This window comes from Acanthochromis polyacanthus, chromosome 23, assembly GCF_021347895.1.
Source record: "Acanthochromis polyacanthus isolate Apoly-LR-REF ecotype Palm Island chromosome 23, KAUST_Apoly_ChrSc, whole genome shotgun sequence".
NCBI classification, from domain to species: domain Eukaryota; kingdom Metazoa; phylum Chordata; class Actinopteri; family Pomacentridae; genus Acanthochromis; species Acanthochromis polyacanthus.
Window position 1 is genome coordinate 1,786,484 of NC_067135.1, and position 14,277 is coordinate 1,800,760.

Genomic DNA, 14,277 nt, shown 5'->3' on the forward strand with positions numbered 1-14,277 from the left:
CGGAGTCTCCCTGCCTGTGGAAGGGGGACAGCGGCGTGTGGAGGGCGGAACTGTGCGGTGTTGGTTCAGGGAATCACAGATGGAGTTACACCGATAAACACAGCAGTTTAGTTCTACAAATATAGAATTATTATTTATCAGTAAATAGAGACCATCTACCGGCTCTGTGTCCATTAAAACAGTCCAGACAGCTGAAAAAGCTTTAAAGAACCAGTTAAACTCCTAATATTCAGTTTTAGGCTCCAGCACTAAACCTGAATAGTTATTAATAAAAACTTAAGAACGTGTACTTCATTTGTTTTAAACTACAACACATTTGGAATATAATATGCACAAGAAGTATGATTAGGTTAACAAATTTACAGGATTATTACATTATGCAGTACTACAACTCTGTTATAAACCCTAATAAAGCATGGTGTTCTTACCTTATACAACTCAGATACCTGGGTAGTGCTTTAGTTCGTTAATTATTTAGGTCTTATGTTGATTAAAAACGAACATATCTTACTTGAAACGTATTTTTCACTGTTCAGTATCCCACAGCCATTAGATTTGGTGAGAACAGACAGAATAGTTTCCAGCAGATCTAAATAATTAAAGGGCTCCAACAGAGTAATTTTTACAGAAATATGAAAGATATTTAAGTTCATTTAAAAAGCACTTTTTTTCTTGGGAGATTAGTTTGAAACATTTCTCAACAGCAGCTATCACTGTAGCTGAATCAACAACTGATACTAAAAAATGATTATATTTTCTATTGCTGCGTTGCTGTGTAACATTTGCAAAAATTGTCTTTTTATTTGCAGGAACTGAACCATAAATTAACAGAAAACCTTATTTTGTTACAAGACAAGGTCCAGGTAATAAGCCTAACAAATTTTCTGCTATTCCATGAATTTACTTAACACTTGTATTTATTAATCTCGATTAAACAGCTTTATTATCATATAAGTGACCTGAGAGTCATCACTCTACCTGGTGAGCATCATTTTAAAGATGTTTAAATGAACTAAAACCTCTGCAGCCACACAAAGAAAGAACAGTTTGTGCATCAGTGAACTCTGCTCCAGTTAGTTTGTTAAATCCAGCCCAGTTTTATCATTTTACCAGAAACAAAGTGGGAGCCACTGTGATTTACTTTACCTTTTAGCTTTTCAAAATAAAACCAACAGCTGACTTCTGTCCCTACTGTTTTTTTTTGTGTGTTTTATGGCTGTTATAAATCTGGATGTTTACAATAAAACCTGTTCAGCTATGAAGGCGTTAACTTCTGCTGTTCCTCAAACCCAAACACAACTAGACATGCTTTGAGCTTTACAGGCTGGTAAGATTTAGAGGCAAGTTCAACACATCCAGCTCAGACTTTCTGCATTTAAAGCTACAAACTCTGAAACAGTTCAGAACAGAGCTAAAACTAGGATGTTACAATCATAGAGGAATCAACCATCTTTGTGTTGGTTGGAGCTGAAGCATTGATCCACATTTGAGATTTTCAATTATTAGCTAATAAAAGGTAGCCTAGCCACGCTAGACCCAGCTCTTAAGACACAAGGGTCTAGGAACGCTCGACAGGGAGGGAGGCGGGCTAAAAGGTTGTCTTTCAAATCACTCTGCAGCAATTGGGTAGGTATACAACCAATCAGCGCAACGAATAGGCTGACGTAGTTCCTAGAGCCCCGGATTGTGGCTAAGTCCCATTAGCTTCCCAACCAGCGGAGCCAACTGGTATATTAAGGATTTGCCATATCCCGTCGGCATAAGTCCAAATACGTCTTTCTTCTCAATGAAACACTTCAGTGCCGTCCTTTGTTTATCTTTCAAGTTGAATTTTAGCTTCAAATCTTTAAGGGCTGTGGCCAAAGCCGAGTCCAAAGATAACTGTTTATTGTGCGCCGGCTGTTTCTGTCAGAATCGTCGCGCCTCTGTCATCACTTAGTTACGCCCGCCTTCTGACTCTACACTTCATGGTGATTGGTCCGGCCAGTTTTAGGAGAATCCAACCTCGAGCCTTATGGAGGGTAACTAGACCCACCCTGGCAGAGAATTAAATTCGTTGCCGTGGGTTGTCTAGCGCGGCTAGGCTAAATAAAAGGTGCAGTATGGGAGCTTTAATAGAGCCCCTGACAAAAGTCTTGTCGCTTCTTCAAGTTGTACGAACAACAAATGACTTGACTTGTAGCTGATCAATTGGAATCAGAAATGGTTTATATGAAAGACAAAGCCCTCTAGATTATGTTTATTATCCCAAAAAAAGGTTTGTATCATTGAGTTTTAGGTCAGATTTTGCTTGGACAAAAGTCTTATCGCATATAAAAATAATGTAGAAATTCTACTTATACTTTATTTTGAATACACAAACATGCTACAAAAACATCAGAACAAAAAAAAAAGATTTCATATCACCTATGACTCCCATGATCTTGAAGGACTCCATCCATATGTCTCACCAATGACTCAGCTTACTGAAGAAGTCATCTGGAATGGAAAACAAAGTAGCTCTGCAGGACTCAACAGTTCATCATAATTCTTTGGATTCATCTTCCATTCCTCCTCCTTCATCACAACAATGTTCATGTCAGGTGACAGCTGGCGAATCCTGGAGCACCTGGACCTTCTTTGCATTCAGGAACTTCGATGTGGTTTGGGATGTAATGGGCAGCAAGAACTTCTTGATACTTCAGGCTTGAGATGTTTCCATCCACTCTGCAGATCTCTTCTACACCCCTAGACTGGACGGAACCCCAAACCACAACTCTTCCTAAACCAAACTTGACTGTTTTCTTGGTGAATCTTGGGTCCATGCGGGTTCCAACAGGTCTTCTGCATCATTTACGTCAGCTGGGATGCAGTTCAATGGATGATTTATCTGAAAAAACAACCTTCTGCTACTTTTCCATCATTCATCCTTTCTGCAAGCTTGGCAAATGCAACACAATTATTTTGTTGTCTTCTGTTAAATGCTGGTTTCTGAGGACTAATTTGTCCATGGAGACCACCGTGTGAGAGAATTAGCCAAACTGTTCTTGTAGATACGGTGGTTTCTGGTGAGCAGATCACCCCTGACCATGAAAGCAACAAACGATCTTCTCTCACAGTTGTCTTACCTGGTCTACCTGACCTGGGCTCATCATGAACGTCACCAGTTTCTTTTTCTTATCCTCATAGAAATCATTTAAAGATAGGACAAGACTTTTGTCCTTGCAAAAAACAGATGTTTTGAGCTTTACCAACCTGTGAACAGCAGAACACTTTGATGGTTGTATTTTGCACCCAGTTATTAATGTGAAAGCCCCTGACACTACAATGAACCATTTTTTGTCACAATTGATTGATTAGAAATAAAGTTAGATGCCATTTTAAGTCACTATGTCCTTTTGTCAGGGACTACTGTACAATACCATCATGTAGCCCTTTCAAGCTCTTTTTAAAAAAGTAGCATCTCACATGCTCTTATTTTGAAGGCTGGTTTGGATCACTCTGGATGTTCTGTCTAAATGCAGCTGACTTCACACTGCTAGCTCAACCTGCTGTCGGAGAGGAAAAGGAGACAGAAAAGTTAAAATGCAGGTAAAAAATGAATTAAACATACATTAGTGGTGATCAGTGAAGACATGCACTGAACAGGAAACTGGTCTGAATGTTAGTTTGTGTTGCCATGGAGGATAACTGGGACTTTAGTTAGCTTTGAGCTAATAATGCTGTGCACAGGATCAGAGTCCATGCAGTGATAATGGAACTGAAGGTTGTAAATACTGTGGTTTCAGCAACACTACAGACAAATCCTACCATGCACGGGTTACTTTTAAAGATTTCCTCTTGTTTTGCTTGAAAAATAACAGAAAACAGCATCAAAACTTCACATTTAGGTGTTTATTTTATCACTCTTTGCATATCTGCATCTGTAGATTGTAATTCTAACCATAGACTGTGGTTAGAAGACAAATCATTAATGGCTTTTAGGATCCGAGCACCAAAATACTTCATATTTTAAGGGAAACACACATAGCGCCTCCTGGAACGTTATGACGAATCAGCCCCCGAACCACTTTTCACCTACAGATATGAAATTTGGTGCACATCTGCAACACGTCAGGACGCACAAAAAGCCTCTTGCACCAATACCCAAAACCCAACAGGAAGTCGGCCATTTTGAATTGTGTGCCATATTTTTGACGATTTTGGGTCATTTTTTTAAAGCTATAAACTCAAACAGGGAAACTCCAGAGCTGAAATTTGGCCAGGATGTACACCAGGAATGGGTGATCAAAAGTTAGCAAAATGCTCCACAAAAGTCTGAGGACGTGGAAATGGTGGCCGGCGGAATTTCAACGTTTCGCCATGAAACAGGAAGTGATGTCTAACTAGCCTGAACGTGCTCCAATCTGCCTCAAATTTTACACGAATGATCAGAGTCCAGCCCTGATGACGTCCATAGGTCAAATACGGTCACAGTGATAGCGCCACCTGGTGGATATGCTTGGATTCACTGACCATCTGAAAATTGCAGGAAAATCAGAGATGGTGGAGCAGAAATTGTTCTAAAAAAATTGAGATGGACTGATTCTGGAAATTAGCGCCACCTGGTGACTATTTAATGAGAAATTCCTTATTTGTTTATTTAACTGTCGCATTGTCAGTAATCAGCAGAGCAAGTCTGTTTCCACCACATTAAACCGTCTTGTTGGTGCAAATAAAACTTTACAGTGCATCTTGTGTAAATGTTAGTGTGTTTATGGACTTTGTTACCAGATAGTTAAACCCAGGTTTAGTAATAAAAATGAACACTGATGAATGTTGTGTGTGCTCCAGCCTCAGAAGAAGCTGATAAACTCGGTGGACTCCTGTGTGGATGAAGCTCTCTGGGGTCTGGTTCGGGCCTCTGGGGGCCTCAGTCTTCTGACGGGCCACAGAGTCGTGGTTCGCTCAGACCTCCAGAGCCTGAAGGGGAAGGTGGCCCTGCTGTCTGGAGGAGGGTCCGGACACGAGCCGGCACACGGAGGTACGACTTTAGACCGTAAAAAAACACACTATGAGCTGCTCTGATTACACACCTGTCCATTTACTGCCATTATAGAGTCACATCGCCATGGCAACAGGCTGAGCAGGACATCCAGGTGTGATCCAGCAGAGGTTTCTAGTATCTCATCTGGCCAGGGAACACCTCAGCATCCCAAGATATAGTCTTAAAGGTTTCAAACATACTACTTCCTGTACAAGTATTTCTAGTTTTAATGGTTTATTCCACCCAAAATAGTACTTTTTATCCAAATATTCATAGTTTCAAAGGTTTATTACACTGAAAATATTACTTTCTGTCCAAGTATTTATAGTTCAAACGGTTTATTCTATCCAAGAGACTACTTTTCGTTCAAGTAATTATAGTTTTAATGGTTTATTCTACTCAAAATGCCACGATCTGTACAAGTAAATACAGTTTTAAAGGCGTATTTCACCCAACATACTAAATTATGTCCAAGTATTTATGGTTTTAAAGGTTTATTTCACCCAAAATACTACTTTCTGACAAAGTATTTATGGTTTTAAAGGTTGATTCTGCTCAAAATTGTACTTTTTGTCCAAATATTCACAGTTTTAAAGGTTTATTACTTCTAAAATACCATTTTCCGTCCGAGTATTTAGTGTTTTAATGGTTTATTCCACTCAAAATGGCACTTTCTGTACAAACATTTGGCATTTTAAAGGTTGATTCTACCTAAAATATTACTCCATGGCCAAGTACTAATAGTTTAATTAGTAACAGTTAATTGATTACTGACTGATGGCACTGGCGAGTATTGATTAGGAAAATTTGCATCTGTTCTTACCGTTTCCTGTCTGTTGGTTGTCTCCTCAGGTTACATCGGTGCTGGGATGCTGTCAGCAGCTGTAGCAGGAGGAGTGTTTGCGTCGCCGCCTCCTACCAGCATCCTGGCAGCCATCTTGTCTCTACACAACGCAGGTGAGGAGAGCTCAGAGAGATCCAGTCTGTGAAGAAGAATTAAACCAGTTAATGAAGTATTCCTTCCACAGGAGCCTCTGGGGTCCTTCTGATCGTGAAGAACTACACCGGCGACCGACTCAACTTCGGCTTGGCAGCAGAACAGGCCCGTAACCATGGCGTCGCTGTGGACATGGTGATAGTCGCCGAGGACTGTGCCTTCGACCGACCCAGTAAAGCCGGAAGACGAGGCCTGTGTGGAACCGTCTTCATCCACAAGGTGCCAGACCACAGCTTTGGTGTTTAGGCTGAAAAAAAGCATAATTTAAACCAAGAGATGTACAGAAGAAGACGAGGATGAAGGTCTCATTTCAGACTCCACTGTCTCAGATTTGACTTATTTATCAAGTGGAGCCATGATCTTGATTTTCACCCATTTTAACGGTTCAGTATCTCCAGAAATAAAACTCCCACAGTCATGAAATGTGGTGAAGACAGAGACACAACAGTTTCAGTCAGATCAGACTGATTAAATGGATTCAGGCAAAGACACATTTTTAATTACTAGTCCTTGAAAATAAAGAAAAGTGCAGTTTTTTCAAGACTTTTGGTGGTATTATGTCTCCATAAAGTTCCTGTAAGTGTATATAAATGGATGGATCCATATTTCTACTAAAATACAGTCTCTGGTCCACATTTCTCCAACTTTTGAGGCTCTAACATCTGTAGAATCTGATGTGAGGAAAATTTGACAAGGTTCCAGGCCCCAAAATATCTCGTTGTTGTCCTAAATGATTTTAAATGTGTCCAAAACATCTGCAAAAATTCTGCAAAAATGATTAAAAAAGGACCTAAATCTGTCCTAGAATGACTTCAAATTGTCCAAAATGACTCAAAAATGTGTCTAAAATTACTCAAAAGTGCCCAAATGAAGGATAATGAAAGCCTATTGGCCACTGAAAATGGAAAAAAGTGCACATATTTTTATTTAATCAAGGGTTGTGTTGAACATGCTAAAAGTGTAAAATGTGGACGCTCCTATCAGCTGGCAGGCGCCCTGGCAGAAGAAGGCAGCTCATTGGCCCAGATCGTCTCCACGGTGACGGAGGTTTTGAAGGGGATTGGTGGGTCTTTCTTTTTGTTTTTATGTCACTAAATATTTGGTGTGATTCTGTTTACAGAATTATATTTACTTGGTTCTGGTCTTCCAGGGACTCTGGGGGTCAGTCTGTCTCCCTGCAGCGTTCCAGGATGTCTGCCTTCATTCGAGCTGCTGCCTGGAGACATGGAGCTGGGACTGGGTGAGGACAGGAGGAGGACATGAGGAGGACAGGAGGAGGACAGGAGGAGGACAGGAGGAGGACAGGAGGATAGATGGAGGACAGGAGGAGGACAGGAGGAGGACAGGAGGACAGGAGGACAGGAGGAGGACAGAAGGACAGGAGGATAGATGGAGGACAGGAGGAGGACAGGAGGAGGACAGGAGGAGGACAGGAGGACAGGAGGAGGACAGGAGGATAGATGGAGGACAGGAGGAGGACAGGAGGAGGACATGAGGAGGACAGGAGGAGGATAGGAGGATAGATGGAGGACAGGAGGAGGATAGGAGGACAGGAGGAGGACAGGAGGAGGACAGGAGGAGGACAGGAGGATAGATGGAGGACAGGAGGAGGACAGGAGGAGGACAGGAGGACAGGAGGACAGGAGGAGGACAGAAGGACAGGAGGATAGATGGAGGACAGGAGGAGGACAGGAGGACAGGAGGACAGGAGGAGGACAGAAGGACAGGAGGATAGATGGAGGACAGGAGGAGGACAGGAGGAGGACAGGAGGACAGGAGGAGGACAGGAGGAGGACAGGAGGATAGATGGAGGACAGGAGGAGGACAGGAGGAGGACATGAGGAGGACAGGAGGAGGATAGGAGGATAGATGGAGGACAGGAGGAGGATAGGAGGACAGGAGGAGGATAGGAGGAGGACAGGAGGATAGATGGAGGACAGGAGGAGGACAGGAGGAGGACAGGAGGATAGATGGAGGACAGGAGGAGGACAGGAGGAGGACAGGAGGATAGATGGAGGACAGGAGGAGGACAGGAGGAGGACAGGAGGATAGATGGAGGACAGGAGGAGGACAGGAGGAGGATAGGAGGACAGGAGGAGGACAGGAGGAGGACAGGAGGAGGACAGAAGGACAGGAGGATAGATGGAGGACAGGAGGAGGACAGGAGGAGGACAGGAGGACAGGAGGAGGACAGGAGGAGGACAGGAGGATAGATGGAGGACAGGAGGAGGACAGGAGGAGGACATGAGGAGGACAGGAGGAGGATAGGAGGATAGATGGAGGACAGGAGGAGGATAGGAGGACAGGAGGAGGATAGGAGGAGGACAGGAGGATAGATGGAGGACAGGAGGAGGACAGGAGGAGGACAGGAGGATAGATGGAGGACAGGAGGAGGACAGGAGGAGGACAGGAGGATAGATGGAGGACAGGAGGAGGACAGGAGGAGGACAGGAGGATAGATGGAGGACAGGAGGAGGACAGGAGGAGGATAGGAGGACAGGAGGAGGACAGGAGGAGGACAGGAGGAGGACAGGAGGATAGATGGAGGACAGGAGGAGGACAGGAGGAGGACAGGAGGACAGGAGGACAGGAGGAGGACAGAAGGACAGGAGGATAGATGGAGGACAGGAGGAGGACAGGAGGAGGACAGGAGGAGGACAGGAGGACAGGAGGAGGACAGGAGGAGGACAGGAGGATAGATGGAGGACAGGAGGAGGACAGGAGGAGGACATGAGGAGGACAGGAGGAGGATAGGAGGATAGATGGAGGACAGGAGGAGGATAGGAGGACAGGAGGAGGACAGGAGGAGGACAGGAGGATAGATGGAGGACAGGAGGAGGACAGGAGGAGGACAGGAGGACAGGAGGACAGGAGGAGGACAGAAGGACAGGAGGATAGATGGAGGACAGGAGGAGGACAGGAGGACAGGAGGACAGGAGGAGGACAGAAGGACAGGAGGATAGATGGAGGACAGGAGGAGGACAGGAGGAGGACAGGAGGAGGACAGGAGGACAGGAGGAGGACAGGAGGAGGACAGGAGGATAGATGGAGGACAGGAGGAGGACAGGAGGAGGACATGAGGAGGACAGGAGGAGGATAGGAGGATAGATGGAGGACAGGAGGAGGATAGGAGGACAGGAGGAGGATAGGAGGACAGGAGGAGGATAGGAGGAGGACAGGAGGATAGATGGAGGACAGGAGGAGGACAGGAGGAGGACAGGAGGATAGATGGAGGACAGGAGGAGGACAGGAGGAGGACAGGAGGATAGATGGAGGACAGGAGGAGGACAGGAGGAGGACAGGAGGATAGATGGAGGACAGGAGGAGGACAGGAGGAGGATAGGAGGACAGGAGGAGGACAGGAGGAGGACAGGAGGATAGATGGAGGACAGGAGGAGGACAGGAGGATAGATGGAGGACAGGAGGAGGACAGGAGGAGGACAGGAGGATAGATGGAGGACAGGAGGAGGACAGGAGGATAGATGGAGGACAGGAGGAGGACAGGAGGAGGACGAGGACAGAAGGATAGATGGAGGACAGGAGGATAGAATTAGAATTACAGTGAACTTTTCATTTCACTTTTCATGATGTAAAGACATAAAATCATGACAAAAAGACGTAAAATGACCACAAGAACACGCAAAACCATCCCAAAGAGATGTTAAAACACACCCAGAAAGACAAAACCATCCTTAAAGATGCAAAATCATCGCAAAAAGACAAAAAAAATCAACAAAAAGACATAAAATCTCCTCAAAAAGGGCTAAACTGACAAAAAAAAACACAAAATCAACACAAAAAGACACAAAGTCATCACAAGAACAGGCTAAACTACCATAAAAAAGGTATAAAATCAACAGAAAAACTAACAGACTAAACTGGATCATTTCTCAGTATTAATCTGTGTTTGTCAGTATTGATCAGTGTTTCTAAGTATTGATCAGTATTAATCGGTGTTCCTCCTTCAGGGATCCACGGTGAACCTGGGATCAAGAGGTCAAAGGTCAGCCTCATCCAACCAATAACAGCCTGAATATTTATATCTATACGACTGAGTCAGAGGTTTGATTGGTCCGTTCTGTCCCTCAGGTGTCTTCTGCAGATGAAGTGGTGAGGACCATGATCGAGCACATGACCAACCCCGACAGCCAATCACATCTGCCGCTGCAGTCAGGTCCTCTGGATCTCTTATTTCTGTTATTATGGAGACTTTTGGTGAGCTGCTCTGAGTTTAACTGTTTATGGTTCCAGGAGACACCGTGGTTCTGTGTGTGAACAACCTGGGAGCTCTGTCCTGTCTGGAGATGTCCGTGGTCACCAGAGCCGCCATCAGCTGTCTGGGTTAGCTTACATTTAAAGTCAGCCCTCATTTTGATCTTTCATCAAACATTGTGTAGTTGTTGTCCAGTGATTTGTGCGTCTGTCTTGTGAGGCACTAACAGAAACCTCAGCAGTATTAACTCATAATAAAAACATGTGACCTGCTGGATTGTGATTGGTGGTTTCTATGGTTACAGAGGACCGTGGCGTGGTGGTTGCCAGGGCGATGTCCGGTTCGTTCATGACGTCGCTGGAGATGGCGGGCGTGTCGCTGACGCTGATGAAGGCCGACCAGGAAGTGCTGAGACTGTTTGGTGAGTGATGGTTTTAATCCACCACAGATCTGAAGTTTAACACGTTTAAATCTACTGGAGGCACTGTAGATGAAGAATCAGCTGATTCTGAGGAGATCAGGGGGAAATTTATTCAGATTTCTTTGGTTTATATGGACTAGTTGGAACAGTAACATCAGTGTTAGCATTAAGCAGCTAGTGGGGTTGCAGTTGAAACAAGTATTTTCTGGAATATTCTTTGGAAATCAAAAGTTTCTCAGTTTTGTTTTGGACAATAAACTTCATAAAGTCTTTCTTGGTGTCTTCAACACACCTAAGATCCACTTCTATTGGTTCCCTCAGACCAGGAAAATGATTTCAACACCAATTAAAGATTAAAAATGACACTATAATCCAAGTAAAGAGGTGAAATATGGAGGGGTTTTCTTCATCTTAGTGTTGTGTGAGCAGATATTTACTGAGTTTGATAAAACTCACTGTCTCTAACCTCCTCATCCCGTCCAGATGCTCGGACTAGCGCCCCCGCCTGGCCGAACCTCAGCAGCATCAGTGTTAGTGGACGAAGCTGCGTCACAGAAGCTCCGGTCATGAGCACCAAACCACAGGATGACACCCAGAATGAAGGTTGGTTTCCTCAGTTTCAGCCTGGATAGAAGATGTGATACTGATGGTTTCAGACCTGGGAAGTGTTTCTATTTACACCCTCAAAACCACCTGTGAAGCCACTTTAAGGGTTGAATACCTGCAGAAACAGAACTCAACCAGACGTAAAATGTGGTGAAGACTCAGACAGAATAGTTTCCATCAGATCAGAAAGATTGAATGGATCCAGCAGAGGATACGTTTTTAATTATCAGTTCTTGAAAACAGGAAAAAATATATATTTACATTAGTTTATCTGTTCAGTGTTGTTTCTAATAACTCTGACTACTCCTCTTATTATACTCACAGAATAACATAAAGTTGTTCTGGTTTTGTTCCTGTCAGGCCCGCTGAGTCCTGTGATGCGTAAAGCGCTGGAGAAGATTTGTTCCACGCTGTTGGAGAAGCAGGAGGAGCTGAACTCTTTGGACCGTGCTGCTGGGGATGGAGATTGTGGTAACACTCATGCTCAGGCAGCCAGAGGTAGGAAGCGTTGATGAAAAATGATGAAATATCTCCTAAACAGACTTCTATAAACTATAAAAACACTCCTCCAGCCATTCAGGAGTGGCTGCAGGGTCATGTGGTCCCTGGTTGCCCGGGGCGACTGCTGTCTGCGCTCGCCGGATTGGTGGAGGAGAAGATGGGCGGGTCTTCAGGAGCGGTGGGTTTAATACAGGAAGTTCAACAGGTGTGTTTATCCTCAGAACACTAACCAACCCTCTGATCTATCAGCTGTACAGTCTGTTCCTCACCGCCGCCGCCGGTCACATGACCGAGGGGCGGAGCAACGCTGCAGCCTGGGCCGCCGCAATGCATGCTGGGACACAGGCCATGAGAAGGTGCAAGTCCAGAGAATGTTTTAGCGTTTAAAATGTGTGTTTGTTTTCTTTCTGGGGCCATTTAGTGAGTAGCAAGTGTCTGAAACCTTTAAAACTACGAGTGCTTGGACAGAAGGCAGGATTTTGGATGGAAAAAATATTCAAAACTACAAGTATTTTAGACAGAAAGCTGTATTTTTAGCATAATAAACCTCAAAAACTATAAACAACTGGATAGAAAGTAGTATTTTGTGTCAAATATTCCTTTAAAATGATATGTACTTGGACAGAAAGTAGTATTTTGGATGGAATAAACCTTTAGAACCATTAATACTTAGACAGAAATTAGTATTTTGGGTGAAATACGCCTTTAAAATTATATGTACTTGTATAGAAAGTGCTATTTTGAGTGGAATAAACCATTAAAACTCTAAATATTTGGACAGAAAGTAGTATTTTTGGATGGAATAAACCTTTAAAACTATAAATAGTTGTATAAAAGGTAGTATTTTCCCTTCTCAGACTTTACCTGCCCTGAATATTTGGAGCTAAACATGATTTTAAATGTTTTCCAGGTATGGAGGAGCTGATCCTGGAGACAGAACGATGGTGAGACATTAATGATGTGATTTAATATGAATTATTCTCCTCTGTGGTGGAATCCTGACCTCGTCTTATCTCTTTATCTCTTTTTTTCTCTAGCTGGATGCTTTATGTCCTGCAGTGGATGAACTGATGAAGCTGAAAACGGCGCCCCCTGCTGAACATATGGCTGTACTGCAGAAAGCTGTGCAGGTCAGGAGCTGATTCTGATTAATAAGACAGACATGGTGGTGATAAATTTAACTCTTTCTATGTTTTCTTAACTTCTTCCTGATATTGCCATGTCCTAAATTAATCATAGCCCTTTAAAGTGTCACAAACATTTATCTTAACAAGATAACCACAAGGAGACACAAAATGAGCACAAAGAGGCAAAACAACTACAAAAACAGACACAAAACCCCCATTAAAGAGACAAAACAACCATAAAAGAAACAAAATAACCACAAAAACAGACACAAAACCACCATTAAAGAGACAAAACAACCACAAAGAGACACAAACAACCAAAAAAGACACAAAATAACCACAAAAACAGACAAAAAAACCCATTAAAGAGACGCAAACAACCGCAAAGAGATACAAAACAGCTACAAAAAAGAGTCAAAGAGCAGCTGACCTGTACGTATTTTACCACAGTGGTGTCTACAGCGCCACCGGTGGTGACTTGGCTGAACTGCAGACCTTTAAAACTGCTTCAGCTGTTGTTGTTTTTATTTTTATTCTACTGATTTCCTACCTGTTGACTGTCTCCTGTCTCACCTGTCCTCCAGAGAGCGGTCTCGGGGGCGGAGTCGACCCGTGACCTCACAGCCAGGGCGGGCCGAGCCAGCTACATCTCAGCCGACCGGGTCACCCTGCCGGACCCCGGCGCCGTGGCCGTGGCCGCCATCTTTACCGCCGTCATGGAGACACTGCAGACAGGAAATTAGACCAACAGAACCAGAACCACAGGATCAGTTAGAAAGCTGGAACTACAAACAACTAACAAAGTCCTGTACTGGACAGAAAGCAGTATTTTGGATGGAATAAATCTTTAAAACTCTAAATATTTGGACAGAAGGTAGAATTTTGCTTAGAATAAACCTATAAAACTATAAATACTTAGACAGAAAGTGGCATTTTGGATGGAAAACCCCTTTAAATTGATGAATAATTGAACCTAAAGTAGTATTTTGGGTGGAAAAAACCTTTAAAACCATTAATACTGTGAATAAAACATTCCTAGTATGAATTTAAACCTTTGCTTCATTAAATAAAGTTCTTGTAGATGAAGAACCAGCTGGTTCTGAGGAGAACTTTGGTCAGATTTAATAGATTTTTTACAGAATGATTCCATGTTTATTCTAAAGATGAACACGTTGTGATTAAATGCTGCTACTGTTTGTTCTGACTGATCATTGATGATATATATTTAGTAGTTTAGTGATGCTGTAACACTCTGGATCCTTTTAATAAAAACAGTTACTCTGATAAAGCGTCTCTTCCTGTTTAAATAAAGGCTTACATGTTTAAAACCACTTGTTTTGAACCTTTTCTCTCTACATTAATGTGCTCCACCAGATCAGACCTGCTGCTCCTCTACAGACAGTTTAA

At 43.4% G+C, this 14,277-nt stretch overlaps 1 protein-coding gene across 1 annotated transcript; it reads left to right on the forward strand.

Annotated features, from left to right (window-relative positions):
- Positions 1–3,470: 3,470 nt before the first annotated feature.
- tkfc (triokinase/FMN cyclase) lies at positions 3,471–14,201 on the forward strand. Its single transcript, XM_022217562.2, has 17 exons — positions 3,471–3,570; positions 4,813–5,002; positions 5,858–5,962; positions 6,034–6,221; positions 6,987–7,065; positions 7,153–7,242; positions 9,971–10,005; positions 10,092–10,176; positions 10,254–10,343; positions 10,520–10,636; positions 11,120–11,239; positions 11,603–11,740; positions 11,815–11,921; positions 11,993–12,099; positions 12,654–12,687; positions 12,781–12,873; positions 13,455–14,201. The coding sequence occupies exons 1-17, from the start codon at positions 3,565–3,567 to the stop codon at positions 13,611–13,613; spliced, it is 1,743 nt and encodes a 580-aa protein (XP_022073254.2). The 5' UTR covers positions 3,471–3,564; the 3' UTR covers positions 13,614–14,201.
- Positions 14,202–14,277: the final 76 nt, after the last annotated feature.